This window comes from Notechis scutatus, chromosome 1 (genome assembly GCF_049901735.1).
Source record: "Notechis scutatus isolate UNSWTSFEM ecotype Mainland chromosome 1, rNotScu1.2, whole genome shotgun sequence".
Classification (NCBI taxonomy): domain Eukaryota; kingdom Metazoa; phylum Chordata; class Lepidosauria; order Squamata; family Elapidae; genus Notechis; species Notechis scutatus.
In genome coordinates, this window is record NC_142009.1 from 176,235,070 (window position 1) to 176,250,313 (window position 15,244).

The window sequence follows — 15,244 nt, forward strand, 5'->3', positions numbered from 1 at the left end:
ATCTGCTGAACAAAACTCCGTGTTGGCGATAGGAAGGGCATCCGGCTATTAAACATGCTATCTTGGCTCTTCTGTGGGTTCAGTAGATTCAACTGCAAGTAGTTGATGGTTAATTTCATTCTCAAATGTGAATTTTTTTAAAAAAATGTTTCTAAACTGCTCCTCCTCCCCCTTTTAAGCTTTCTAATATTGCTAATCATGGTGAGAAACTAAAAAAAAGTCACATTTAAATGTTAGACTATGGCATCTATGGCAATCTTGTTTTTCATATGTTTGAGGAGCATGGAGGAACTTATTTCAAAGTTCAGCTCTGCAATAACATTACCAGTTCTGAGTATCTATAGACAACCCAAGGCTTCTATAATCAAAGATTATAAAAAGAAAGAAGGGAAAGGGTTACAAAGATTATATAAGCACAGACAATATTATGATGAAAAGAATAGATTGTTCAATATTATCCAAAATACTTGAATTTAAATTCCTCTAAAGTCTAGGAAAGTACTTCCAAAAATATAGTTGTTTCAATTGATGTGTAAAATATAAGTAATAATGTTTGTTAGGATAAGTTGTTAGGATGATAACTTACAAATACTGGATAGTTTGCCCCAAATAGATACTTTTACAATAAGCCAATGTATGTAATGATATGTGATCTCAGCTTTGGGATTCCCCCGCTCTTGAACAAATCCTCTTAGAGAAGAAATCAAATCTATTATCCATTTGCACCAAACACTGTTCCCCTGTAATTCATTCTTTTGTTGCTTGAACAATGGAACTGACTGGTATCTGGTCTTTTGGTTGAGTCCAGATAGCAGGAGTAAATGTTTCATTTTTTGGGCCCACTCTTTGTGTTGAAAATTATATTTTTTTCAACATGTTACTTAGCTGAGTTCCAGATCATCTAAATTTTCTCTGAATACCCAACAGCTTCAGGATTTTCCTCTGATAGATAGTTTACCAAGGTCAAATGCTGCTTCATTGTGTTGAATGACTGTTACTTCCATTGTTGTTCCATCTCTCTATCTATCACATTTTAAAACCACCCATATCCCTCACAGAGGGACTCTAGGCAGTGTACAATAAAATATTAAAAACATAAAAATAGTTTATGAAATTTAAAAGAGGCAAGAGATGTTAAAATATTGGTTAAAAGACGGGAGGGTTTTCAGGGCTCTAGTCAGTCCCATGGCTGTGTGCTCCTCTTTGTGCCCCAGGCAAAGTTGCAGTGCAATGTTTTCACACCTTTGTGGAAGGCCAAAAGAGCGGGTTTTTCCTCTCTCAGTATTCAGTCTCCTTCATCAGAAGCTGAGGGATGTTTAAATTCACGCCATGTTCTCTAGAATCAAATTCTGAATTACAATTCTCATGACCAATAAGCAGTTTCAAGGATTGATTTTCTCAACACATCTCTGTTAATAGAAGGGTTGAAATTTGCTGCCCACAACTCAAGCAGTTTGCAAGATTTGTAAAATACTTTTTGCAGGTTATCATTTCAATATTATTTAGTTAGAGATTGTTTTAAATCTTCCAATCTGCAAAGAATTTCAATTTGCTACTCCTTTGGAAGCAGGCTACAAAAATTCTTCAGTGAATCTTCTTTAAGGAACATCCTCAATCAGAAACTATTTTGAAACCTTTGTAAGGTTTTACTTGCTTCTTTGTTTCAAGGGCAACTTATTGGGCTCCAAGCTCTTATTAGAGATTTCTTTTTTACTACTTTGAAAGTGATTGAATTGGAATGAAGCCATCTGCTTGATTCTGGCAGAAGAAAACTAATGCTGGAGTCTTAGAAGACATGGCTTAGATAAATTTGAAAAAGTGCCAGGAATCTTTAGAATCATTAAAGGAGTAGTTGAGCGATTAAAGTTTAGCAAATTGCTGATTGCTGTTACACACCCTTGGAAGTTATTCTTTGTCTCTAAGACATTGAGGGGGCATTTGATAGTGTAACAACTGACTTAGGGAGAAAATAATTACTTAGTATGAAAACCATTTTTCTTTTATGAATAAAGTTAACAAGGAGCATAAACTGGGCTGGTTGAAGAACACAGGCACAATAGCCTATGGCTTGCTTCAAAACAGTTGGGGAACTTCTGTCTGCTTGGACAAATATCTAGTTGTCAGCTTCTTTATTATCACACATATTGAGATTTTATAAATCCCATAATCTTATAAATCTTATAAATCATAATCTTATGACAGTAGGGTTAACAAATGTTGGAGCTTGTTTAATGCTTTAGTGTTAGCAGATACAGTAGTTTTGGAAAATTAAAGTTGTGGTTTCAGCAGTTAAAAGACATTGGTTTCCATAAAGTTGACTGAAGATACTTTTCAATCAAAGTTGTCTTGGATTTTGCTGAAGGAACTGGTCCGTTTCCTGTTGCACTAGCATTAGTGATGGCTAGTTCTCTGAAAAGAAAGAGAGAGAAAGAGGGGGAGGGAGAGAGGGAGAGAAAAAGAGAGAGAGAGGGAGAGAGAGAGGGGGAGGGAGGGAGGGAGGGAGAGAGAGAGAGAGAGAGAGAGAGAGAGAGAGTGAGAGAGAGAGAGAGAGAGAGATCTTTAAGCGATAAACCTTGCATTGTCCACAGGCACAAACTTTTCAACTAGTGTACAATAATAATTTACAGGTATTTTAAGCTTTATGAGAGTGTTGCTATCTAAAGCTGAATTTAATCTTCCTTTTCCCCCTTTCCAGTTGTAAGCTAACATATTTTACCAACAATGGAAGAAATGATTTTGTATCTGTTGGGCTAATATTTATAAAGTTACAGTGACCATTTTCTTGTGTTATATTTAATAGCAATAGCACTTAGATATATATACCACTTCAAAGTGCTTTACAGCCCTCTCTAAGCAGTTTAACAGAGTCAGCCTGTTGCCCCCAACAATCTAGGTCCTCATTTTACTGACCTCGGATGGATGGAAGGCTGAGTCAACATTGAGCCGGTCAGGATCGAACTGCCAAACTGTACTCAACTGGCACACAGCAGAAGTAGCTTGCAGTACTGCATTCTAACCACTGCTCCACCATGGCTCATATATAGTTATAATACTATAACTATAATAAGTAAGAGTCTTGGTTTACATTCCCTAGTGTATCTTCAGTTCCTCTTTGCACCTGGGTAATTCTCCTTGTAGGCTCAGGATATTAGGATATCTTTAATGAGGAACCTTTAGTCCAATTGATTTTTGTAGATAATTTTGTAAAAGGGTATGAAATAGTATGTTAGACAACTCTTAGAAGGCAGATGAGAAGAATTCATTTTTCCTACTAGCAAACCAATCACCAGAAGTCTCCACAAGGATGACTTGGAAGTTCTTGGTATAACTTAACATTCTGCATTTTATTTATGGAGATAAATTTGACTAGATATATGGAATTGTATCACAATGCAATATACCAATATTTTGATTATTCTTAGTGTTTATATATGTGTGCACATGTATTTAAGTGCATAATATTTTAAAGAACTTCTGGAGTTTAAATCAACTAAAGTAAAATGAAGCTATCAGTCTTTAAAAATTCTGGAGATTGCAATTTCAGATCTATAGGGAGGAATGTGTTTTATAATTTTTTTTTAACCACAGCAGTTTTTTCTGCTGTGCATTACTCCCATGCTGCTTTTCTGTCCACACATCCAATTTTAGATTTCCATTTTACAGGAGTAACGATGCTGAGATTTCTCTTCCATGGGATCTTCAAAAAGATTGGAATCTTTTTTGAGGTTCATAGTATTTGTAAATAATAAACTAATATCTGGACCCCTACTTTGAGAAGTAACTATTTTCATATAGTAATTTTGATTATTAGCTTGGTTCCATTTCAAACACACATTTACAAGTTAAAGTAAGCAGCTCTGAAAATTTTTCCTGTAAAAGAAGCAATCACGAAACCATTGCAAAGAGCATTATTTTTGGCTGTTTTGTGTCATGGTTTGAATACATTAATTGTTAACTTTGGAGATGACCTATTGCTGAGGCCTGAATCCCATTCCTTAGAGAGAAACTGGTTGTCAGGTCTGTGTATCTGTCATTTCTTCAGTGGAAGAAGAAAAGTGGGGGTGGGGGAGGCTGATAAAGAAATCCTTTCTTGATATAACCTGAATATATTTAATCTTGTATCGAATTTGTATAACCCACACATGATACAATGGAGGGAGAAAAGCCAGATGGCCAGAACTATCACCTCTGAGAGGCACAACCAAGAGATGAGAAGACCATAAAAATTCCACAGTGAGATGTGTCCTGGGGATTTCTGGAAAAGTTCGTTCTAAAAAGGGGGTGGGGGTAAATTAGGTATGCCCTGGGAAACTGTGAAAAAGATCGTTCCTTACAAAAGGGGTGGGCAGGAATTAACATACTGGCTTTTGTTTCACTAAATACACATGGAGATAAAGGGAGGGGTTCTAAACTCCCTTATGTATCCCTGTATGCCTGAGAAATCTCAGATGCTGCTTTGAACTCCTACATGAATTGTCTCATCTCAATAAAGGATTCCTTTTTGATACGTTTTGATACGTTTTCAGAAGTTCATTCTAGTTGAGTGAATGGGAAAAGCTCTGTAGCCTGACACTGGTGTTATGACCTATTCAATGAAGGTATTAGAAAGGGAAGCAGATATTCTCAAGTTGACAGATTTGGAGGGACGAGAAAGGAGATGTTATTTTATAAATAATAAAGTTACAGAATCAGAATGTCGAAATATGAACGGTTTTCTTAAAAGTTCGAAAACTGCACTACATCCTATCCCTTTTCATACCATTTGCTCCATTTTCAAGGAAAAGAAGATCTACTAAAGAGAAGTGTAGGCAGCATCATAATAAACCACAATGATATCAAAATAATGGAATTGGGTGCTATGGCATTATATAAATGTGGTTGCAATTTGTATTACAAATTTTGATACAATTCCATAAGTTATTACATTTGTGTGATGTTGCTATTATCAGCTGTGCTACCATTTGCTCTGCTGTGTTCCTGTTACAATAGGCTTAACTACCTTTCTTATGGAGAGAAGGGAACAATTATTTTTCAGTTGGTCCAAGATTTTTCTGTACATGTTGCATGGAAATCAAAGAAGTAAGTGCTTCAAGAATGAAATTGTTTCATCCATTCATTCTTTCATTCTCTAGAGAAACAATTGGAACAGCCCATGCTTTGCAATATTGTGCACTAGGCCAGGCAGTCAAGTTTCATTTTTTCCATGGTTCCTGAGGCAATGCATCCTGAATGGTATTTCTTTTTGTCTCATCTTGGTTTCCTGTGATTCACTCTTGAAAGGCCCTTAGGCCTGTCTAGGATCCCTGAGATATTATGAGGAAATCTTTGTGATGATATATTTTTTTACTTCATTTGGAAGCGTAGAAGATTTAATCGTATGTCCAGGGGTGGGATTCAAAATTTTTAACAACCAGTTCTGTGGGCGTGGCTTAGGTGGTGGGCATGGCTTGGTGGTCATGTGACTGGGTGGACATGGCTTGGTGGTCATGTTATTGGCTAGGTGTGGCCAACTCAATATCACTCACATCGAGGCACGCATCTCCTTGCCTGGCCTCTCATGACTGTGGGGATGCTGCAACAGCCGTAAGTGTGAAAAATGGTCATAAGTCACTTTTTTCAGTGCCATTGTAATTTTGAATGGTCACTCCACACAAGCAAAGTACCAGCAAAGGAGGGGGAAAAAACTCCAGAGAAGTTCCTGAGACAGGAAGTCTAGTCCGGCCAAGAATGTAATAAGGGTTAACGGAGAGGCAGTTTCTGTAAGCAACACCAGAATGTTTCCTTCCTGCCTTCCTTACAGGATTAGGCCAGTAATTTCTTCTAACAACCGGTTCTCCGAACTGCTTAGAATGTTAACAACCAGTTCTAGCGAATAGGTGCGAACTAGTAGAATCCCACCCCTGCATATGTCTTGTTTGCTTGTCTGCGCTTCCAAATGAGGTAGAAAAATACATTCCATCTCTTTCACAGAACCAGTTTCACATTTAAGACTGGCATTTGATAATGATGAACGAATGCATGTTTTGAAATAGTAGAGGCTGTTTTAGTCATAGCAGCTTATTTTCTTCTCTTGGGAGAGGAATATAAATTTAGAAAAGCATTGTTTATTAGGTGGTAATCTGTAATGGTGGTGAATACAGGACATGGCTTGTTCTTACTCTCTCTCCTTTTTTTGATGCTTTCAAGTCAGTGCTGATTCCTGGTAACTGGGCAAGTCCATGCAGTTTCCTTGGCAAGATTTCAGAAGTGGTTTATCATTTCCTTCTTTCTAGGGCTGAAAGAAAGTGACTGACTCAAGGTCACCCAGTTGGCTTTATGCCTAACATAGGAACACAATATGTGTTGTTATTCTGGGCTACCTTCCACTCACTCTTTGCATTTCAAAACCAGAAAAATTAGTGCTGATATTTTTCACAGATTTGTTTCTTCACTTTGTGCCAACAGCAGTAACTTTTGGACAGGACCATAGCATATTTCAGAAGTCACTTCATCTACTTGCAGTCTACTAATTTCTACTTTGGTACCATTAACTTCTACTTCAAACTGGCTCTTGTTCCTACACTAACTACCATTTAATTAAAAGGTAATTAAATCAAACAAGCCATATCTGAGCATCATGGTATTTGTTACATCTCTGGATGGTACTTGGTCACCCTCACAATTCAAAATATTTCTATCTTTAAAATATTAAAATGCCCAAATCTCATCAAAACTGAGATCTTGAAACAATTGGGTTTTCTTATGAGATTGGTGCAATTTCATGTTTTAATTAAAAAAATAATAATTTAATTTTTAAAAAAATATTTACAACTTAACCCAGAGAATTAAACTGATTTTGGTCTTCACAAAATAATTGTATTTTTGTATTTTGTTCTATAATCTAATAAAATGTTTAAAAAGGAAAGCAAAATTATTGTTTTTGTTGCTGTAGTAGGTTTATTCATTATGATGTCATTTCCAAGTTTCATTGATATTGGATTAAAAATGAAGGTGATCCTTTTGTTTTATATCTGGCCTTTGAACTTTTCTGGGATAATCTTTATCCAGTTAGAGAAACTGTTGCTTATATTTCCTTGTATTGGGCAGGTATTTGTTTATAAGGGAGTATTTGATTTTTTTAAAGTTCAGAGTGTGCTATGGTTGTTATCATGACATGATATTAAAATGGGAAGACGTTAAGTACACTATGCTCTGAATGGACAAGATTAGAAAATCAAAACAAAACACGATGTATTAACCCCACATGCATCCTCTCTATCTTTATGGCTATCAGGAAGAAGTGGAATTACTTGAAATAATGTAAACACTGGAAATATATCAATACTATGGGACATATAGATACACAAAGACTTTGCCCTTTGCCACTGTTTATTAATAATAATGACAGCTTCAAAGTTTCTGAAAGGTTTTTTAAAAATCTTTCTGGCAATATTTATAGTTTAAGCATTGTCTGGGGGTGATGTTTTCCCCCCAGACATTTTAGCCAAGTTCCCCAGGAATTTGGATTCCTGCACAGGATTTAGTTACATTAAACTGAACTGGTTCTTATATTAAATGAGCTGTGGGTCAAGAGGGCAGCTGAACTAGAGGATCTATTAAATACCTGAGGGTGAAACAGCAGACTCATCCCAATCAAACCACTGGATCTCTGAATACATTCCATTGATTGAGTGAACTGTAGCATCCTAGAGCAGCGGTTGCCAGCCGGTGGGCTGCAAGAAAATTTTGGTGGGCCACAGAAAAATCTCAGCCCCAGAGCACCCCCACAAAGCAATTAATCCAGGCTGTGCAGAAACACAAGGCTGCGCCGCCCACATGGCCCGCGGGAACCCTCCCCGCCCACTCATTCCTTACCTGGTAAACTTGCCTGCTAAATTGCTATTTTTCCTTCTTCTGACCATCATCTGTTCTGCTGTGCCGGGAGATTTAGATTAGCTAGGAAGCAGGAAATGGTTGGATTTCTTGCTTTCTAGCTAGTCTTTAGATCTTCAGCTCAGCACAGCCGAACCTCCCTTAGGACTGAAGGTTTGCTTGCAAGCAAATTCAGTGCAGACTCACGGCAAGCAAATTTGAGAGACTGAGCTAGCCGATGGCAGATAGATAGATCACTGAATGATTCTGTGAGCAACTCAATCTGCCTGCTTTGCTTGATTTTGGGTAAAAGTTGCTCTTTTTTTATAAAAAAATCAATATTTACATGCATGATGTGTTGTGAGTTAATTTTGTGAGTTTGCTTGCAAGCAAATTTTATGTGACAAACTGAGCTAGCCAATGGCAGATGGATAGATTTCTGAATGTATCTGTGATTCTGTGAACAACTCAATCTGCCTGCCTGCTTTGCCTGATTTTGGGTAAAAGTTGCTCTTTTTTATAAAAAAATCAATATTTATATAAATATTTATAATATTTACATACAAGCCATGCCCAGCCCATCATATGACCACCAAGCCACACCCACAAATTAGGCCACACCCACAGAACCAGTTAGTGGTCCCTGGGATCTAAAATTATGAGTTTGGTGGTCCCTGAGGTCCAAAAGGTTGGCAACCCCTGTCCTAGAGAGTAACAAATGATGGTAATGCTCTAGAAGATGAAGTGACTTCTGAAATATGTTATGGTCCTGTCCAAAAGTTACAGCTGTTGACACAAAGTGAAGAAACATATCTGTGAAAAATATCAGCACTACATTTTTCTGCTTCTGAAATGCAAAGAGTGAGTGGAAGGTAGCCCAGAATAACAACACATATTGTATTCCATTTCTGTAAGTCTGCTGTTATGCTACAATGTTGAAGTAAGAATGGAAGATCATGTGGAGTTGGCAGTGAAAGAGACAATAACAATGAAGAGATGAAAGGCAAAGACAGGACAGGACAAGGCAAAACAAGACAAGACTAAGGAACTGTTGGATATTCACATTTGATCTAGGAGGGGATATAACAGTGGAGACCCAGGGATCACTTTGTCTTTTTCTTTCCCTTCTTCCTTTATTTCAAATTGACTGTTGATTCTTTGTTTTGTAAAACTACATGTATGGCTGAAGTTTACACTGGTGGCCTCTAGTTGCTGATAAGTAGATAGGGCTGCAACTGAGACACAAAAAAGGTTACTTTAGAGAGGTATAGAAGTACAATGTAGTCTGCTTGATATTATTTCTTCATATAGTAAAAAAACTTCATAAAATTCAAATAATAAAAAAGAATAATTAGACATCTAGAATCTCCTGGATAAAAATGCAGCCGGGTTGTTTTGCATGTATGTATGTATATATGTATGTATGTATGTATGTATGTATGTATGTATGTATGTATGTATGTAAGAATGAATGGGTCAGTAGCTGAAAGGAAGAGAGAACGTATCTCCTCTAATCATAAAAGTACTCCAGGGTTGATTTTCCTTTAACAATAGTTTTGGAGAATATTTATTATTTTATTTATTGCTTTATTTATTTGTATCCCATCTTTATTATTTTTATACATAACTCAAGGTGGCAAACATATCCAACATACCCTCCTTCCCCTACTTACCTCACAACAACCACCCTGTGAGGTGGATTGGGCTGAGAGAGAGTGACCAGCCCAACATCACCCGGCTGGCTTTCATGGCTAAACAGGGACTTGAACTCAGGAAGTTCCATCAGGTTGTACCTTATTAATTGTACGTTCCATCAGTTCCTACCCCAGGCAAATACTAATGGGATGTGGTCATAGATGCCATAGTCAAATGAGTAATAGCTTCTTTGATGGTCTTCTCATTGCCATAAATGGGATTGGAAGGCAGTAATTTCCTGCCATTTTAATTTACTTTGGATATTTTTTAAAATCCCCAAAGCTCAGTTAGGGTCAAGGCGCTCATGGACAGAGATCACTTCTGCATTTCATATTGACCTATGTAGCTGTAAAGAAGGAGGGCCAAAAATAAAAGCAGCAGCAAGGGGAAATTTCTAGAATAGTCCTATATTTGTGGGGCTGCTATAGGACTTCATCTCTACATCAGCAGCAGGAAGATAGATTGTGGTGCATCATTGTTCATGTTCTATGTTTGGATGAGATAACTGACTAGGTCAGTTTAACTTAGCCTCAGGCAACACCTAGGGCTAAAATTAACCCATTTAGTGCTGACTGGGTCATGGTGTTTACATTACAAATTAAATCTGTCCATGACCTGGATAAGTGTGTTATGTCAACATAGCTTCTTGTATGTAAAATATTTTGGTTCATAGTATTTTCCTTAAATAAATATAGTTTAATGGGTTTCAGCTGCTTTAATGCAGGTATGCTCTAATGACCACTGACTTAAAGCAAAATGTTAGATTAGTAGTAGTGCTGCAGATAGATAATGATTGAATGTTTAATTGTATAAATATTTGCCTTTCACTCCTTGTTCTCAGTTTGAAGATCACTTAGACCTCACTTTCTTCCCAATCTGATGTCCTTTAGATCTGCAGCTAGATGACAACATCCATGTTGGTTTGGTTAGACTGAAATCGTAGCCCAGCAAAAGCGGAGGGCATCTAGTTGCAGAAGATTAGTTTATTCTGTTAAGTACAGTTTATTTATGACCTCAGCTTGCAAAATGCTGGGATCAGGCAAATGAGTGCTCTCACTCTATCGTGCTCAGTAATGAAATGTAAAGCTGGCTTAATATTGAATGTACGCAAACAATAATGATAACAAAGAATTCAGAAAGAACTACAGTCGGATTAATAGCCAAAAATGTTCACCCGGGGCTGTTGGCGTGAAGGCAAATCAGGCAAAATGTGCTTAGCTTGTTTTGTGGAGGCAGTGCTTCATTCTGACAGCAAGAGCCCTGAAGGAGCTAATTGTTGTCAGAGAACATTATCTTTAAAATATTTCCAGAGCTGTGCGTGATCAGGTTTTTCTTCCTGACTGGGAAAGGCCATGAAACATTACCATTATTCGTTTTAATCAGCAGTTGAGCCAATTTCCAAGTGTGGTATTTTTATCCTGGCAGCTGAGATTATTTTATTAATAAGTATATATTGTAGTAAAAGGAAAGAAGTGGGGGGAAAACATTTTACTATGCTTAGTTTTGTTCTACAAAGATCTGAGATAGTAATGTCTAATAGGGAAGCTTAATTGAGCTGTTCCTCTTTTTTTCTGAGATAGAAAAGTAAGAGACGGTCTATCAGATTGGGTTTTTTGTTTTTTTTTAGAAAACTGAAATGTGTATGTAGGCTAATCCAGTAAGATAATGTATTTTAATAGCTAATTTCTTTAAGAATGCTGAAACTCTCAGATGTGTTCCCTAAGCTTCTTTTATTCAGTGCACTCTGAGAAATATCACTTCAAAAGAATCACATTCCATACATGTATATATAAATTTCTATGAATGATAAAATAAAACAAAAAACAAAAAAGGGAAGAAATGCTATATGTAATATTTTGATGAATGGGTAGTTTAGGCTTCCCTAAAGGGATTTTGTGATTTTTGTGGTCCTGATTGCCTTTTTCTTATGAAGAATTTTACTCCTCTTTTCCAAAAAACACTTAGGATCAGAGGTGGCATTCAGCAGGTTCTGACCAGTTCTGGAGAACTGGTTGCAGAAATTTTGAGTAGCTCAGAGAACCGGCAAATACCACCTCTGACTGGCCCCGCCCCCATCTATTCTCAGCCTCCCAGTCCCAGCTTATCGGCTGGGTCTTCTTTTGTTGCCCTGCACAGGAGAACGGAGCTGGAAAGCAGGTTAGTGGGGTGGGGAGGGAATGGGATTTTACAGTAACCTTCCCCCAGGAATGGTAAGGGAATGGGGATTTTGCAGTATCCTTCCCCTGCCATGCCCACCAAGCCACACCTATAGAATCGGTAATAAAATTTTTTGAATCCGACCGCTGCTTAGGATATGTGTGTGTGTGCCTGCAGAGAAAGGTATCGGTGCTGAAATCGGTACGACAGTGAACACATTCAGAGTACCCGTATCCTCCACCGCATAGAAACATTTTTACCTTGTGGCCTGGTCCACACATCTACAGAACAAACACATCAGCAGCGCCCAGTGAAGATGTTGCCACATGGCTAAGTAGATAAATGATTGGTTTGGCTCACAAAGCACATTTGAGAAGGTATTTGAGTGTTAAAGCAAAAAAAACCGTTGTAGTCTTCCAAGACTTATATCCCAATGACCTTGTGAACAATTGACAGCAAAGACAGTATAGAATTTAGAATTTGGGCAGAATGCAGTTTCCACCTTCTTTAGTGGAAAATTGCCACCACCTCTTGATGCATGTTCCCCCAGGCATTAGGACTGGAGGGTTGAGTAAGCTCTGCTGGTTGATTGGTTTTATTGTTTTGTTCTATGGTAAGTTAGGAATGATATTTTTTTTTGACAATCATGACATTTGCTATTTGTGTTTTTAGCTTTATTTTATTATTTGGTTTTAACTCAGTATATGCTGCCCAGATATAAATAGTTAAAAAAACAGCCAAAAATAAACTATTTTTTCTTTACTCAGTTTAGTACATTTTTTCCTATTTTTCATTAGGGGCACTGTCAGAATTTATATTGAAGCAGAAAGACAGATCTAGGTGTGGATCATTTCTTGTTTTCCCTAACCTTGTGCTCTTTAGTGAAAGTCTGTGAAACAGATGCACGATGGACTGCAGTAAATTTCATTTCATTGGTTGGAGGCTGATGTTTTCCTGTGTCCATAACAAATTTAAAGGTGTTGGCATTAACACTCTCCAAACAGTTATTTGAAATACAGACATGTTATAAACAAGAAAGGCAATTATAGAGAAATGCTGTGAAGAAAAAAAAGATGTATAAAGATTTTTTTGAAATGTTATTTCACTAATTGGTTCATCTGAAGCATATTGTTCGAGCTAGATGATGTTTTGTTCATCAATATTCATGTTACAATTTGGCAAAGCCAAAGATTGCAATCTTAAATTAATTCCTATTCACAAACCGTTGCTCTGGGTTTTTTACTAAATCATTTGAAAATGCCAAAACTGATTGGAAATGTAAAAATCAGACAATGCTAAGAGGACCTAAAGTACGATTGCTTCTGCTTGTATTTAGAGTATTAAACAATAGGGATGTGCTAGGCTTCAGCTGTGAACTCTAAAAAATATTTCAGTGTGTGCAAGCATAGCTTTTGTCTGCAATGCTTTAAGGACCATGGCTGCCTGAAGAAATGGCAAATGCTATTTTGCACTCCCTTGCTCTCTGAAGCACTTTTTGGTGATTGAATCTAAATTGCTGCCCAGCCTTGCTCAATTATAATATTTAGTCTGATTGAGAATTAAACTGGAACCTGTGGACCGTGGCCATCTATTTAAATAGATTAAATAGAAAGTTTCAATAACTTTATTTTTTAAAAAGTGTGAAAATATATTCACCACAATATTGTTTTTTTGTCACTCTCACAGAGATTTGCGCTTAATTGATAAGGCAGCATTTCGCACTCGTCCAGACGCAATGGAACTTTCACTCTTCCAGAACATGATATTAAGACAAATGGAAGCTGCCAAGGATACTCTTTTTAAAAAGTAAGTTCAAATTTCTTTTTAATGATTTATGTCCCTTGGACTGAAAGATTGAGCAAGCTAATTTTATGACTCAATATTCTCAAGCTCTTACTGAACAGTTTTCCTGCCAAAGCTGAAAGACTAATTTTAAGTCACTAGACCAGTGGTCGCCAACCAGAGGGCCTTGGCCCACTGGTGGGCTGTGGAAAATTTTTGGTGGTCCACAAGCAATCAATCTGGGCCACGTGGGAAAACAAGGCTGCTCTGCCCACATGGCCTGCTAGCCCCTACCCTTCAACTGAGCGCAAAACTTACCTTAAGACTGAGTAGAGAGCCATGTGAGCTGGAACTGGAAGGTAAGACCAAAATGGTGGGGGAGGGAAATCTGCCCCGGGGTGGCTTGCTGACGGTGGGAAAGTTAGTCTCATATTCCAGAATTTTAGTTTTCAGGACTGGCTCTTTGGTTATCCAGGAGCAGCTCCTCCACCGGGATGACTACAGCTCTGGAATATGGGACCGGCCATGGTGGCTGGAATGTCCTGCCGCATCTGTAGTGCATAGAGAAGCAGCCGGAGTCAAATTGCCACCCTGCAAACTGTTGTCTCTCTTGCTGAAGTGGCATGAGAAACTTCAGCCGGGCTCTTGAGAGATGAGAGTGACTCCGGCTGCTTCTCTCGTCTCTCTTGAAGAGCGCTCGACAGCTTGGCTGGAGGGGGAGCCTCTCTCACCCCCCCCCCCACAGGCTCTGCAAGGTAGGCGGTGGGGAAGTGATGCTTGGGAGGAGCGGATCGGCCACCGCCAGGCTCTGGGGCGGGTTTCTCTCCCGCTGAGGGTGCAGCCGTTGGGCAGAGAGGAAACGGTGCTTGGCTCCCCTCCCGGGGCAGGAGAGGCGAGGAGCAGCAGAAGCAGTGGATGGAGGGCTGATGGAGGAAAACAACTCTCCTCTTGGGGGGTGTGTGTGAAGGTGTCAGCCTCTCCCCTTTCCTTGCCTGCCTCCAGGTGAGGCTAGAAGAGCCTCCGCATCACCCTCTTGGAGCTTTACCTCAGCTACAGATCTGAGCTCTCTTAATCCTCTCCCAGGATCTGAAAGGAGCCCCCCACTTTCTCCCCCTCCCCTCCCCCAATTAATTACTGAGAGCGGTGGTCCTTCTGCAGGCAGCTGCCTGCTGAGAAGCCCGGGGGCGGCCAAGGACATTCTCCCCCAAGGAGAGCAAAGCCCCCTTTCTGCCTCTGCTTCTCCCAGCGGCAGTTGCCCTGAGGCCCCTCAGCTCAGACCCCCCCCAAATCTGCACTTCTGTCTCTTTGGAAGGTGCAGGTGGGGGGAGTGATGGAAGCAGCCCGGCCCTCCTTCCCTCCCCCAACTCCAAGCAGTCACACCTGGTAAAAGAGGGAGAGATTTCCTCTGACTTGTGGGAGATATGAAATGATAGGAGACCAGATTGGGGGCGGGGGGCGCTCTGCTTTTCTTGTGATATATTTTTTGTCATAATTAAATAATCATTTTTATATTTATAGATAGTTAATTTTAATATTAAATTTATATTTAATATAAAAACTGAAATTTTATATTAAATATATTATTTTAAAAATTCATATTAGTGGTTCTCGGGATTTAAAAGTATGAGTTTGGTAGTCCCTGAGGTCCAAAAGGTTGGCGACCCCTGTGCTAAACTACTTTTACCTGCAGGGTTTGGGCTGTAAGGAAAATCCAGAAATATAAGTGCACTGCATACTAACCCTTTCAATCCATTTCAAG

General features: G+C 38.7%; 1 protein-coding gene across 1 annotated transcript in view; it reads left to right on the plus strand.

Moving 5' to 3' along the window:
- The window catches only part of DNAH7 (dynein axonemal heavy chain 7), a 158,490-nt gene that overhangs the window by 17,037 nt on the left and 126,209 nt on the right, over positions 1-15,244 (plus strand). Inside the window, exon 9 of the mRNA XM_087949540.1 lies at positions 13,390-13,509. Coding sequence (XP_087805666.1) covers positions 13,390-13,509 — 120 coding nt within the window. The remainder of the gene's footprint in view (positions 1-13,389; positions 13,510-15,244) is intronic.